Here is a 15,473-nt window from a genome sequence, read left to right as displayed (position 1 = left end):
TAATTATCCTACAATGTCATCAAAAAGGGAACACTAGGAGGAAACACTAGAGAAACGCAAAACCAGGCTTGCAGCTCAGAGAGAAAGGGACAGATTAGGAATGTCCAATTTACGTCATTAATTCGATCCAAAAATGACATTTTTGTCATTTTTGGATCGTTGACGGGACCCAGAACACAAGGGACAATGAGAATCCATATATAAAAGCCTCCCACGTGCCATGCTGGGGCCCGGTGGTGAAGCCGCCGGGGCCCAGCACTGTCTGCGGTTAGAACACAAGGGACAATGAGAATCCATATATAGAAGCCTGCCACGTGCCATGCTGGGGCCCAGCGGTGAAGCCGCCAGGACCCAGATATATATATATATATATATATATATATATATATATATATATATATATATATATATATATATATATATATATATATATATATATATATATATATATATATATATATATATATATATATATATATATACTAGCTGTTGGGGTGGCGCTTCGCGCCTTCCCAACACCTAGTTGGTGGGGCACTTCGCGCCCCCCCCAAGCCCTCCCGCCCGCGTAAGTCGTTACATGCCATATTAGTTACGAGCCATTGTAGTTGTGTCCCTGTGTCCCACCTGCGAATAGAGATAGATATAAATATATGTTTTTAACTACGTAAAACTTGCGAATATACAACATTCTTCGCTGTCCCATTGTCTGTGCATATAAATAGATTGTCAGGTTTACTGACTCTTGAACATGCAACATATAATTGTCCACGGGAAAAACAATCCGTATTCAGATCTATACCTCATTATTCTAATGATGTGTCCCGGTCGTCATTTGTGTCCCGGTGTCCCAGTTTGTAATTTCTCTTTGAGTATCCCGGTCGTCATTTATATTCCCTGTGTCTTGGTGTCCTGGTCTGTAATTTCTATTCGAACAATCCATGTGTCCCGGTCGTCATTTATATATCCCGCCTGTGCCCCCGGCGTCCCCGTTGTAGTTGTGTCCCTGTGTCCCGGTCGTCATTTATATTCCCTGTGTCCCGGTCGTCATTTGTGTCCGGGTGTCCCAGTCTGTAATTTCTCTTTGAGGTTCCCGGTCGTAATTTATATTCCCTCTGTCTCGGTCGTCATTTGTGTCCCGGTCTGTGATTTCTCTTTGAGTGTTTTTTCTTTTTAGTTTTTTTTAGTTTTTTACCTTTTTTCTTTTTTCAGTTTTCTTTTTCTTCTTTATTTTTCAGCGTCACTATGAAGTACATATCGCCGAACCTTTGTTTTTTTAACTTAAATCTGGTAGCATTGATGACCTTATCCAAGTCAAAATCCCAAACCCAATCATCATCGCTATCATTTTCAGTTTTGATATGTTTTGACTCTCGCTGTCCAGGTGGATTTTCATCTAACTGCGCGGTTTTGCGTTCTTTAGCCGCAAGCCTGTTTTCTTGCTGTTCTTGTGATTCCTCGGCACGCTTTCTTTTCTTACTTTCTCTATCAGCCGCAACCTGTTTTCTTGCTGTTCTTGTGATTCCTCGGCACGCTTTCTTTTCTTACTTTCTCTATCAGCAGCAAGTTTTTTGGCATAGACTCTTTGAGCAGCTTCCTCGGCTGTTGCCATTATAGGTTCTTCAGTCATTTTACAATTAAACATTTTTCCGTGAACGCATGTCTTAAATATCTTTAATGACGTCACCGTCATAGCAAAAATGACGACAACTAACTTCATGACGTCAGTCAACACACAAACATGACGTCACCTGACAGACAGACACATCCACAGACAACTTATTTTTATATATATATATATATATATATATATATATATATATATATATATATATATATATATATATATATATATATATATATATATATATATATATATATATATATATATATATACTGAATCTAGTAACTATGGAAAAACGTTTAATTCTAGATGATAATTTTCCAGTTATCTCTTCACAGAAAAATATTTTCTCAAAGAATGCTTAACGGTTTAACGAGAAATGAATCAACGTCTATGGACTATTGCATGAGACTTTTATGTCGTGGCTCAGATGCATTTACTCAGTTTATTGATATATTCATTGAAACAAAACAAAATGATATTGTGATTATGCTTTTAACTACCACCTAGGCCGCCATTTTGCAAGGCAACAAGAAATAAGTCGACTATTTAGAAGATCTCGTCTAAACAAGTTTTGTGACGTCACTCAATTGCTCCTGATCCTAGAAGACATTCATTTCATTGATCATGAGTCAGTTTCTTTTTAGCAGTGAGACACCCAAAATTGAAAAAAATCTTTTACACATATCCATTATCTATAGATATAAAAATAAGTTGTTTGTGTGTTGTGTGTTGACTGACGTCATGCATGTTTGTCGACTGACGTCATTATAAGGATTGAGCATTATGCCGTTATTAAGTTGTTTGTCGACTGACGTCATGTTTGTTATGACGTCAAAGGCTTTGGGTATGACGCCATTATAAGTATATAAGAAGGCCTTTCAAAGAGAAATTTTTAATATTGATCTTAAAATGACAGAAGAACTTACAATGGCAGAAGAAACAGCCGATAAAGCTGCTCAAAGAGTCTATGCCAAAAGGCTTGCGGCTAATCAAGAAAGTATGAAAAGAAAGCGTGCCGAGGAATCACAACAACAGCGTGAAAACAGGCTTGCGGCTAATATAGAAAGTATGAAAAGAAAGCGTGCCGAGGAATCACAACAACAGCGTGAAAACAGGCTTGCGTCTCAAAGAGAAATCACCAAAAGAAAGCGTGCCGAGGAATCACAAGAGCAACCTGAAAATTTTCGCCTGGCATTCGGGTACAGCCCAGTCGATGATTATAGCTTGAGTAGATGTGTTGAAATTGGGACTATGTCTAAAATTTGCCCCTATTGCAAGGCCTTGAAATTTAATGGTGAAACAATGGGAATGTGTTGCGCCTCAGGAAAAGTTAAACTTCCTCAACTGGCTGCATTACCAGAGCCATTGAAGACTTTGCGTACTGGAACTACGTCAGAATCTAAGCGTTTTTTGTTAAACATCAGAAAATATAACTCATGTTTCCAAATGACGTCGTTTGGTGCCCAAATCGAAAATCAAGATCAATTTATGCCTACTTTCAAAGTAAAAGGGCAAATTTATCATAGAGCGTCCCTTCTACCATTCTCAGGCGAGAATCATAAATTTTTACAACTGTACTTCATCAGTGATAGAAATTCTGAATTGAACACACGTTGCGAAATTTCTCCCTACGTTGAAAGGACTATCGTTTCCTAAAAAACGAAAAAGAAAAAAAGCTTAAAAAAAACTAAAAAAACTAAAACAAGAAAAAACCTAAAAAGAAAAAACTAAAAAAAGGAAAAAAATAAAAAAGGTAAAAAACTAAAAAGAAAAAAAGCTAAAAAAAAGCTAAAAAAGCTGCAAAACTAAAAAAAAGAAAATCTCAAAAAGAAAAAAAGAAAAAAGAAACTATATCTATATATATAAAAATAAGTTGTATGTATCCATGTTTGTTTGTTTGTGGATTTGCATATGTTTGTATATGACGTCATTATAAGATGACACTACAGACCGGGACACCGGGACACAAATGACGACCGGGACACACGGAATATAAATGACGACCGGGACACTCAAAGAGAAATTACAGACCGGGACACCGGGACACAAATGACGACTGGGACACCGGGACACAGGGAATATAAATGACGACCGGGATACTCAAGGAGAAATTACAGACTGGGACACCGGGACACAAATGACGACCGGGACACGGGGAATATAAATGACGACCGGGACACAGGGACACAACTACAACGGGGACGCCGGGGGAGCACAGGGAGGATATATAAATGACGACAGGGAATGTTCGATTAGCAATCACCATCAACAATGCTCAAGGGCAATCATTGGAATAATGAGGTATAGATCGGAATACGGATTGTTTTTCCAATGGACAATTATATGTTGCATATTCAAGAGTCGGTAAACCTGACAATCTATTTATATGCACAGACAATGGGAAAGCAAAGAATGTTGTATATTCGCAAGTTTTATGTAGTTAAAAACATATATATATATATCTATCTATATTCACAGGTGGGACACAGGGACACAACTACAATGGCGCGTAACTAATATGGCGCGTAACTAATATGGCGCGTAACAACTTACACGCGCTGGGGGGCTTGGGGGGCGCGAAGCGCCCCCACCAACTAGGTGTTGGGGTGGCGCGAAGTGCCACCCCAACAGCTAGTGTTTATATATATTTTGCAAATGGTAATCCAATGAGAATTGTAGTATTAGTGACGATCTTTTCTGTAAAAGAAAAAATCTTTTACACATATCCATTATGTTTTTATATATTGGGCAACTGGTAACCCAATGAGAATTGTACTATTGTTGACGACTATAATGAAAAGTGTAGATTATACAATCCATGTAAATTGCACAGAGGATAAGCAGTGCAAATTAAAGACTGTAATTCCTGTCATGAAGATGCTTTTGACTCTCACACTAGTGGTTTCCTCTGCTCCAATTATCACTAAGATAAATATGACCAATGGGAAAATACTTATCCTGCCATGATTGCAAAAAACTCTAAATGTGATTTAACTTTATTTTTAAGAGACGGGTATGGTCAAAATTGTTTTGGGAGAGAGAACCTGGTATACGCTTCAATTGCTGGAATAATAAGAGTCTGGTTTTTACAACATCGCTGTGAAGATACCGGCTACTATGATTACAAACCTACTGATTTTTATTTGGCTGCTACAGAAACTGATTCGTCATATGACGATGTTATTTGTGACAATGCTTCAAATAAGCAAATTGAAACACGTGAATTTCATAAGTATGTTGAAAAAATGGTGCTTGATTTTCGTCTAGCTTGGTATTAAAAAAAATATTGGAATGGGGAGAGGGGTAACTATCATATATATATATATATATATATATATAAAAATAAGTTGTCTGTCTGTCTGTGGATCAGGTGACGTCATGTTTCGGCTGACGTCATGAAATTAGTTGCCGTCATTTTTGTTATGACGATGCTTAGTATATTGTAAAACACATTAATTTGGTTAATAATATACCATTTAAAACACCAAAATGAACATGCTGGAGTAGTCACTCGGTGAGAGAGGGTGTCAGAACGGAGAATGAAGGTCCCAGGTTCAAATCCTGGTTAGGCTAAAAAAGGTAAAAAACTAAAAACTAAAAAAAAAACTGAAAAAACTAAAAAAAGGCAAAAACTACAAAAAAAAACTAAAAACTAATAAAAAAATAAAAAAGCCGAAAAACTAAAAAAACTAAAGAAACTAAAAAAAGGAAAAAACTTAAAAAACTAAAAACTAAAAAAAAACTAAAAAAAAGGAAAAATGAAAAATAGAAGAGAAAAAGAATACTAATAAAATTAAAAATAAAAATAAAAAAAAAATAAAAAAGATAAAAAGCTAAAAAAGGGTAAAAACCAATAAAAACTAAAAAAAAAGGTAAAAAACTAAAAAAAAAATCATCTAAAAAACTAAAAAAAACTAAAAAACGTAAAAACTAAAAGAACTAAAAAAGTAAAAAAAAAACTAAAAAAAGGAAAAAACTGAAAAATAAGCGGGATATAAAACAGGGGTATATAAATGACGACCGGGACACCGGGACATAAGGAATATAAATGAATCAGAAAATACAACTCACGTTTCCAAATGACGTCGTTTGGAGCCCAAATTGAAAATCCAGATCAATTTATGTCTACTTTCAAAGTAAAAGGGCAAATTTATCATAGAACAGGGTCTCTTCTACCATTCTCAGGCGAGAATCATAAATTTTTACAATTGTACTTCATCAGTGATAGAAATTCTGAATTGGATGCACGTTGCGAAATTTCTCCCAACATTGAAAGGACAATCGTTTCCCAATTACAACATCTTTTCCACGAAAATAATAATTTAGTGCGTCTGTTCAAAACAGCCATCGATTTGATGCCTACTTATACGCATAAAATTGTTATTTCCGCTGACAAAACGCCTCCTGGCCAACATGTGCGTAGATACAATGCTCCAACTATCGACGAAGTGGCCATCGTTATGGTCGGTGATCAGTTTTTACCTCAAGATATTATTCTCAGGGTTTCCACCACACGTGCTACAACTAAAAATAGGCCTACCAATAATACTTTTAAGAAATATAAACCCACCAAAGCTGTGCTATGGCACTCGACCTGCCGTAAAAAAAAACAATGGAAAACCTAATAGAGGCCACAATCTTGACAGGGCCTTTTGAGGGTGAGGCTGTTCTTATTCCTCGCATTCCCAAGATTCCAACGGATCTGCCTTTTCAATTTAAAAGATTGCAATTCCCAATTCGATTAGCATTTGCAATCACCATTAACAAAGCTCAAGGTCAATCATTAGAAAAATGTGGTATAGATCTTAATACTGATTGTTTTTCCCATTGACAATTGTACGTTGCATGTTCGAGGGTCGGTAAACCTGACAATCTATTTATATGCAGCGACAATTGGACAGCGAAGAATGTTGTATATTCGCAAGTTTTACGCAGTTAATTTGTATTTTATCTATCTATCTATCTATCTATCTATATAAAAACGAGTTGTATGTATGCATGTTTGTTTGTTTGTAAAAAGAGCGTTTGCATATGATGTCATTATTAGTACATACGGCTTTGTATATGCAGAGACAATGGGAAAGCCAAGAATGTTGTATATTCGCAATTTTTACGTAGTTTAACTCCTGCAGACGAAATGAATGCTTGCCTAAAAAATTCTAATTTATAGGCACACGTAAAAATATTAAAATTAACTACAAATATGCGTGTCCGATTGCAAAACGATGACTCTGGTCAAACAGTAGACTCAATTTCAGGACGTATACAACTACCTGCTGATTTCTGTAATTTAGTGACGTCCAAAAATGAATTGATTGAAAAAGTATTTCCGAATATTCTAAAAAATTATAAAAATAATAAATGGCTAAGTGAAAGAGCGATTCTCGCACCCAAAAATATAGACGTCCACGAAATCAACAATATTGTTTTGAACAAGATTCGAGACCAGGCAGTCCTTTACAAGTCAGTCGACACAGTTTTGGAACCAAATGAAGCGGTTAATTATCCATCTGAATTTTTTAATTCCATAGATCCTTCAGGGTTTCCACCACACGTGCTACAACTAAAAATAGGCCTACCAATAATACTTTTAAGAAATATCAACCCACCAAAGCTTTGCAATGGCACGCGACTTGCCGTAAAAAAAAACAATGGAAAACCTAATAGAGGCCACAATCTTGACAGGGCCTTATGAGGGTGAGGCTGTTCTTATTCCTCGCATTCCCATGATTCCAACGGATCTGCTTTTTCAATTTAAAAGATTGCAATTCCCAATTCGATTAGTATTTGCAATCACCATTAACAAAGCTCAAGGTCAATCATTAGAAAAATGTGGTGTAGATCTTAATCCTGATTGTTTTTCCCATGGACAATTGTACGTTGCATGTTCGAGGGTCGGTAAACCTGACAATGTATTTATATGCAGCGACAATTGGACAGCAAAGAATGTTGTTTATTCGCGAGTTTTACGCAGTTAATTTGTATTGTATCTATCTATATAAAAACGAGTTATGTGGATGCATGTTTGTTTGTTTGTAAAAAGAGCGTTTGTATATGACGTCATTATTAGTACATACGGCTTTGCATATGCACAGACAATGGGAAAGCCAAGAATGTTGTTTATTCGCAATTTTTGCGTAGTTTGAAACACATATATAAATCTATCTATATTCACAGGTGGGACACAGGGACACAACTACAATGGCGCATAACTAATATGGCGCGTAACGACTTACGCGCGCGGGGGGGCTTGGGGTGGCGCGAAGCGCCACCCCAACAGCTAGTATATATATATATATATATATATATATATATATATATATATATATATATATATATATATATATATGACAACATCGAATCTAAGGTTTAAAAAAGCAAACTACATGAACAATATAAGAAATTAGAGAAGAAACAATAAAAGTCCCCAGCATAATTCTTTGATTCTTGTAAATAAAATTCCATGGGTGAACACAAAGTCCCTATCAGAAATCAATTTTGCAGTCAACAGAAAACAAGAACAGCAAATTACCGCTCATCAGAATAGTCTTTAACTCATAAATATAGTAAATAGTAGCCTACTGAAGGCTTTATAAATCCTGCCATAAATAAGCTATTTCACAGATTTTGTCTCAACACAGAAAATGAAACCCAATGAAAAGAATTATGTTTTTAGGCAAATTCTATTTTTACATATCTTTTTTTCTTTTCTGGGGAAAATAATGACTGATTCATCATTGTGCTAAACTATGATTAACAAGGGTTTAGAGATAAAGGTGGTCCCTTAAATAAAAGATTCCTTGTTTGTTTCCTTTTTGAAAAGTTCACATTCGCTTAGGAGGGAAAAGTATTTTTGAAATTTTCCCACATTTATAAAATGAAGTAGCACAAAAAATAGCAAATTATGCTTATTAACACTTGCCTAAAAAAAATTTAAGCTTTTAATTTACCTTGTTTCACAGAAGCATGGCTAGAAGTGTTGGATGATTTCATAATTCCCTCAATGAGGAAATATACTCAGTTGGTTTTCCTTGTAACACGTTCTTCTTCTTCTTAACAATTGAGATCTCTAAATTCTGAAAATCAGTCAAATGTCAATATGCTCAGTACACCCAGAAAAAAAAATCATCGAATATAGTGAATTCAAAATCCTCATCTTTCACATAAAGTTGCTATACTAATTTATTTTCCTTCTTATACAACTGAAATCTCTTCTTATTTGACAGGTTTTTATGACTTTATTTGAGGAGGCAAGGGGGGGGGGGATTTGTTAAACAGCATAAAAAGAGCAAGCACTAATATTCACCACCCTATGCAGCAACAACAACAAATCCTGTAGTACCTGGGGGTTTTTCACTCTGAGGCTTTCCACATCTATACCTTCCAGTCAATAAGAGTTGCTATTATTATCAACATACTTTTTATTGACTTTTATTTGATTTGCTAAAATAACTTTTTATTTTATTCTTAACTTCATTATAATTTCCAGCACTTGAAATTTGTTTTAATTTAAAAAAAAATAGTTCAATAATATCTTTCTTTTATACACTATCAATTTGAAATTCTAAACCTTAAATAAATTTATTCTTTTCTTTGATTTCATTTTCTATTTTATTTTTTATTCAGGCTCAATATTATAGTAATACTTCTTTTTGTCTTTTTCTCTTTTTACATTTCGTGACCATTGAATTGATGGAATATTGAAATTTTATTATTAAGATGATCATTGATGGTATTGAATGTTTTAAATTTTTGCCAATAGTCTTTAAATGTGTTTGGCAAATGACTGCAATTCACTAATTGTATAATGTGGCAACTAATTTTTTATCTTAACAAATTTCGATTTTCATTGTGAACAACTTTTAATCACTTCTGCAATGTCAGATTTATTAAGAGCTGGTTTTACTCAACAAAATTCCAAATCTAAAAAATAGTCAAGCCTGAGGAGTTTTATTGCTTGCTATTTACTACTCTTGAGACTTTGTTGAGAATTTAGAAGTATGTTAGTGCTTATTAATATGTTTAATCATTTAAATTTGTTTAATAATTTAAATATGTAATAAATGGAGATTTATTACATGCGATGTAAACAGATTACTGCAACCGAGTTTTTAACTCAGATGGTTTAAAAAAGAAACAAAGTGCCAATGATTAAAGGTATTTGTACATTATGTGGTTGCAAGAAAAATAATTTTTTTTAAAAAGGAAGCAATGAGCAATAACCCTGGATAAAAGCAAGTGGCTTTTGTACTGGCTCTGTACTGGCTAGAACAGTAAACTTTTAGCAAACAAACTTTTAGAGCTCTATTGTTCAAACTTTAACGGGATTGATGATTTACACAGAAAATTAAAAGAACATGATTTTACTGTATCAAAAACTAAAATCAAAGAAGTGTTGCAAAATCAAAATAGTTATTCTTTACCCCATCCAGCTTATCATACATTTAAAAGAAGACACGTTTACGTTCATAGTATCAATGACAAGTGGCAAGCAGATTTAGTTGATATGCAACAGTATAAAAATGAAAAAATAATTTTAATTATATTCTTACAATCATTGATTATTTTAGTAAATATGCTTGATGTATTCCTTGAAAGGAAAAAACGGGTAAGAAAATTATTAACACTTTTATGGATCTATTTAAAAATAGAAAACCTAAAAAATTACAAATAGATAAAGATAAAGAATTTGTTATGAAAAACGTTCAAGTATTTTTTTAAGAGTCATGAAATTCATTGGTTCTCATCTGAAAGTGCATTGAAAGCTTAAATTATTGAACAGTTCAACAGAACAATCAAAGAGAAATTATGAAAATATTTTACTTGTACAACACAAATGTTGGATAGATGTATTACCCTCTTTTGTTGACAATTTTAACAATTCTTATCATAGATCCATCAAAATGAAACCAATAGAAGCGAACAAAAAAGAAAATAAAAATAAGATCTAAACTTATTTATTTCCTGATGACAAACTTCAAAAAACCACCACAAACAAACTCAATATTGGTGATTTGGTTGGAATTAATAAAAGTAAGGGTGTTTTTGATAAAGTTTACAAACCAAATTATACAAATGAAGTGTTTCAAATAGCTGCAGTGAAACATAAACCCCCTATAACGTATGAGCTGTCAGACAAAACTGGTGAACTCATTATTGGTGGTTATTACGAAAAAGAACCCTCAAAAGTTATTCAATAAAACTTGCATTCTATAAATGGATCCTATAAAATGGAATAAATTATTAGCGAGTGCAGTGAAAAGTAGAGAAATACAAAGAAATATAGTTCAAGAACATTCCTAAGAGCATTCTGGATATTGTGAGTATTCTGAAAAGTTGGGTGCTCCAATCATTGAAACAGAAGATAAAAATACAAATATGATTACTGATAAATCATAAAAAATGACATGAATTTAAAAAGACAATTGAAACAATAGGATGAGTCTTTAAGCAACCCATTAAGTTTACAAGCCCACTCAAGTCAAGATATTTTACTCTCGAATAAGCCAAATTTCATTGCTAATGTCAATTCTGGGATAAATGATAAACTCTTGAAAGAAATCGATATGGACCATGATCCTGCGCAATCCTATTTCGAAATGCCTAAATTTTATTTAGACAATTATAAACATTTAATAGAGACAATAGATGAATCAGCAACACTTAATCGAAGTTATGGAGGAAAGATGAAAGGTGTGAGATCTAGTGAATTAGAAACAAAGTCTCAGTTCATAAAAACGTAAATCTAAAGAAGATGGTTAAGTCTATTAAAGATAACTTTGATGTTATACAGCCTCAGCAAGGAACTGGCATTTACATGAATACACATGATTTGATTGAAAAATTATATGGTTTTCTAGGTAGCAGAGCTACTGGAAATACATCTAATCAAGTGATTGATAGCAAATTATATGTTAATGCATGATTTGGAAATGTGTTGAATGAAATAATTTATTGATAAATGGAGAAACGTTTAAGCAAAATGAGAATGAATCAAACTATTAGGAAAGAAGATTCAGACATTGGAAAAAATACACAATAACAGGAATGAGATATGTTACAACTAAATATGGAAATAAATTCGTGTTATTACTATTCATTTTAAAGGTGAAATGGTTGATCAATTTGCCCCTAGGCATTTTGATTCTAAATCAACTGATCTTGAAAAGAAATTAAAAAGATTAGATAGAGGTATTATTTTAAAGATTTTTGAAAAACTAAGGATAAAATAAATTTTTTAGATACTGATATCAAACTATCCACTAAATATTAAATTATTATACTTTATCGGTAGTGTAGAAAAAATGAAATAGAATTAAGCCCTTATTTCACAAGACCTGTTTTGATCTTAAAGCTTATGATACTATAAAAATGTTAGAAATTTTAATTTAAAATGATGTGAATTGAATTGAAAAAGAGGTAAATTAATGGAGTGGGCTCTAGAACCCATATTCACATTGTGAAAAGTATGAAAATAAGATCAAATTTGATTCCCAAGGACCTGTTTTCATATTGAATGTAAGGATGGAAAATGTTCTAAATGTCCAATAATTGATATTAAAATGATGTAAAACAGACTGAAAATGATGTAAATTGAATGGATGAGTTAGGTGCAGCAGAACTTACATTTACTATACTACTTCTGATGTTTTCTTTCTTCTAACATAACTGCTTGCCAATGCAGTCAAAAGCACCTAAACTAAGAATTTACATATCATTTTTATAACACTGAAGAATAAAACTATAAATATATAATTTTATTGCATTAAGACACTGATATGATCCTTATTGTCCCTGATATGATCCTAGGATACATAAAAAACTAACAGATTGCAATGAAATTCACACTTATTACTTGCAACATATCTCTATTAATAAGATTACTATGTTTCCTTCTATCATTATCCACATTTTAAAATATTATATTTATCCAACAAAGCTTGAAAGTCTTTTGGAATTACACAGGTCTATTATTTCTGACAGGTTAAAAATATAGCTAGTTACCTGTTTACAATAAATGTGAACTATCAAGAAATCAAAAATAAGTGAAAAAAATAAAATTTTGGCCATATCTAGAACCATCAAAGGAAATGGCAGGATCCATTGTTAGAAAAGCAAAAGTGATATTTGGAAAACATAACATGAGGAATCTAATAGTGTTACTCTAATTTTTGCTTATCAACATATTTCCTCTTGGCAAGACACTAAAGTAAGCTGTTACTAGAAAAACAATAGAAAATAAGGGTTAAATTGGAAGAATCCAGCATATCTAAAAGTAAACTCTGGATGAGGGATTATGCTTTCTCTAAATTCATTGAGTTAGGCAAATAAATTTTTCAGGAATAAATCCAGAGCCTCAATGATACCCCAGGACAATGTTTAAAATATCTATCTTTCCCTTCTCTCTCTAAAGAGCATCTTTTATGACTTTAGACAAATTTTGTGCTACAAATACAAGATCTTCATAAATAAATATGTATTTCAAATGAGCCACAATGACAATGTTTTGAACATCCTACCTTTACCAAATTCTTATTCATAAATTTTTAAAGACTGTTAAAATTATTGCTTAAGTTTGAAAAATCAAAAATTAAACCATGATAAAATCATAGCCTAGAAATTATATACTCATTTCCTAGAATCAAAGAAAAGGAGATTAAAAACCCAAAAGGTAAAATTCTAGTTAATTGACTTCTTGCTAGAATCAAAGAAAAGGAGATTAAAAACCCAAAAGGTAAAATTCTAGTTAATTGACTTCTTGCTATCTCAGAAAGGGTTTAGGTTAGGAAAATGAAACTTTCAGAGATGAATCTACAGACTAAAGTATGTCCCAGGAAGGTATTTTGAAGCAACTACCTCCACTCCTTCTCCCTCTAGAGAGCCCTGACCTTTGATGACCTTTAAAATTATGTGTGTTATAAAAGTGAAACCTTACAAAATATATCTTCTGCTTAATTGAAGTACAACAAAATTGTTTTCAGCTTCATAACTTTGCTCAGTCCCATTTTATAAGGTTTTAAAGATATGCAAATACATTTCCTAAATTTTGAAAAAAAACATTGATATGGCTCAAAATTCTACTCAAATAACAGGAATTACATTTTCAGAACTAAAGGCAGAGAAAAAGCAACTAGTAACTGAATATTAAAGTAAAATGTTGTTTTGTCAAAATTTCAATAGGTATAGACCTATCATGTAGGCAAATTTCACGGCCCTCTAGAGGAAGAAGGAGTGGAGGTGGATACTTTAAAATACCATCCTGGGACATACTTTAGCCTGTAGACCCATCCCTGAAAGTTCTATTTTCCTAACCTAAACCCTTTCCGAGATAGCAAGAAGTCAATTAACTAGAATTTTACCGAAAAGTAATGCTTATATAGCATAGCCTACTCTAGTATGATGATGGTTGATTAGTCTCTTGTCTGGTCCCCTCAGAACAGATTTTAGTAGCGTTTATTAGAGGACCGCCTTTTTCGACATTTAAAATTATAATAAATCATAGTTTATGAATGCCAAATCTTAGTTTCAGCCTCTAATTTCCGGCTTTTACGCCGACTTAAGTTCTTTCTTTCCTATGATTTTTCAGGCGAAGCAAGCGGTGTGACTGTGAAACTAGCTTTATGCTCATTAAAAAGACTCTTCTGATAAAAAGTCCCTTTTTGGCCATTGAAAAAGTAAAAAAGTTACATGTAATTTGGTCTGAAAAAGCCGAAATGACAACACTGCCTTAGAGTAATGGATCGAAAGTAACGTTTCGGTAGTAATTTAAATACTACATTTTTGCATGTTCTTTATTATTAAATTAAGCAGCTTCTAGCTTCTGTTCGTTTAATTAAGCGATCTTAAGGTTATTGACAATTGTCGATCAAAATGCAATTTTGCCTGAAAGACAAATTGACAACACTGCCTTGGAGTAGGAGATCAAAAGTACTGTTTTGGTAGTAATTTAAATACTAATTTTTGCATATCCTTTATTATTAAATTAAGCAGCTTCTAGTTTCTGTTCAGTTAATTAAGCGATCTTAAGCTTATTGATAATCGTCGATCAAACGTCAATCATTGATAATGGTCGATCAACCGTCGTCTCTTTTCTTGTAACCTTAGGTGGGTTAAGGACCATTAAGTTATGTTTTCGTATGTTTAGATCTGATATTTGAATGTGTGACGACGTCATTATTGATTGCAATGCCTGTTCATTTTGGGTTTTACTTGAAAACAGTCTTGTGCATAACCACTTCTGAAATAAATAGTATAATAACAAAAAATAGTACAATTTAATTTCCGATTCAACTATGTTTCTGAATCAAATGATTGCTTCCCTAGTTCTTGTGCCTTCTCTCATTAACAGGAATAAATATAACTTTATGCTATGTAAAATTGGCTGGTTTTGATAGTTTATTCTTAAATTCAGCATTATTTCAAACTGTAAAATTTTTACATATGTGTTGACATATAATATTGGTATATAAGTTAAAACAAATAATGTAAAGCAACAGAATTAGGGAAGTCTTAGGGTAACGTATTGCTATAATAGCGATTAGTTCAGAAGAAACTATGCAGAGGACCATTTCTTAATTCAGAGTTTTTGTTTATTTTTAGCTTAATTTGTCGAAACTTGATTGGTTAATTAGAGTGTGACCTTCTGTTCGTTTTGATTCTTCACATTTCTTTTGAAAACCTTGTTGAAAAAACTATCCTGTACATCATTTTCTGTTCGTTTTTCATTGAAAAAACTTTTATTATTATTTAATTGCAGATATTTTTTAAAAGTTTTCAGTTCTTCTGCTTAAGCACAAAAATGGAGGGATATACTATAATAACAAAATAGTATAATTCAATTCCCAAATCA

The 15,473-nt window shown here is 32.8% G+C and overlaps 1 protein-coding gene across 1 annotated transcript in view; it reads right to left on the bottom strand.

Annotated features, from left to right (window-relative positions):
- The window catches only part of LOC136039513 (zinc finger protein 239-like), a 139,732-nt gene extending 125,613 nt beyond the window's left edge, over nucleotides 1–14,119 (bottom strand). The window contains exons 1-2 of the mRNA XM_065723308.1: nucleotides 14,015–14,119; nucleotides 8,575–8,700 (exon numbers count right to left, since the gene is read on the bottom strand). Of these exons, the coding sequence (XP_065579380.1) occupies nucleotides 8,575–8,617 (43 nt within the window). The 5' untranslated portion in view covers nucleotides 8,618–8,700; nucleotides 14,015–14,119. The remainder of the gene's footprint in view (nucleotides 1–8,574; nucleotides 8,701–14,014) is intronic.
- Between the last annotated feature and the right edge of the window lie 1,354 nt (nucleotides 14,120–15,473).

Source organism: Artemia franciscana, chromosome 19, assembly GCF_032884065.1.
Source record: "Artemia franciscana chromosome 19, ASM3288406v1, whole genome shotgun sequence".
Taxonomy (NCBI): domain Eukaryota; kingdom Metazoa; phylum Arthropoda; class Branchiopoda; order Anostraca; family Artemiidae; genus Artemia; species Artemia franciscana.
This window is presented reverse-complemented; position numbering and strand designations above follow the sequence as displayed.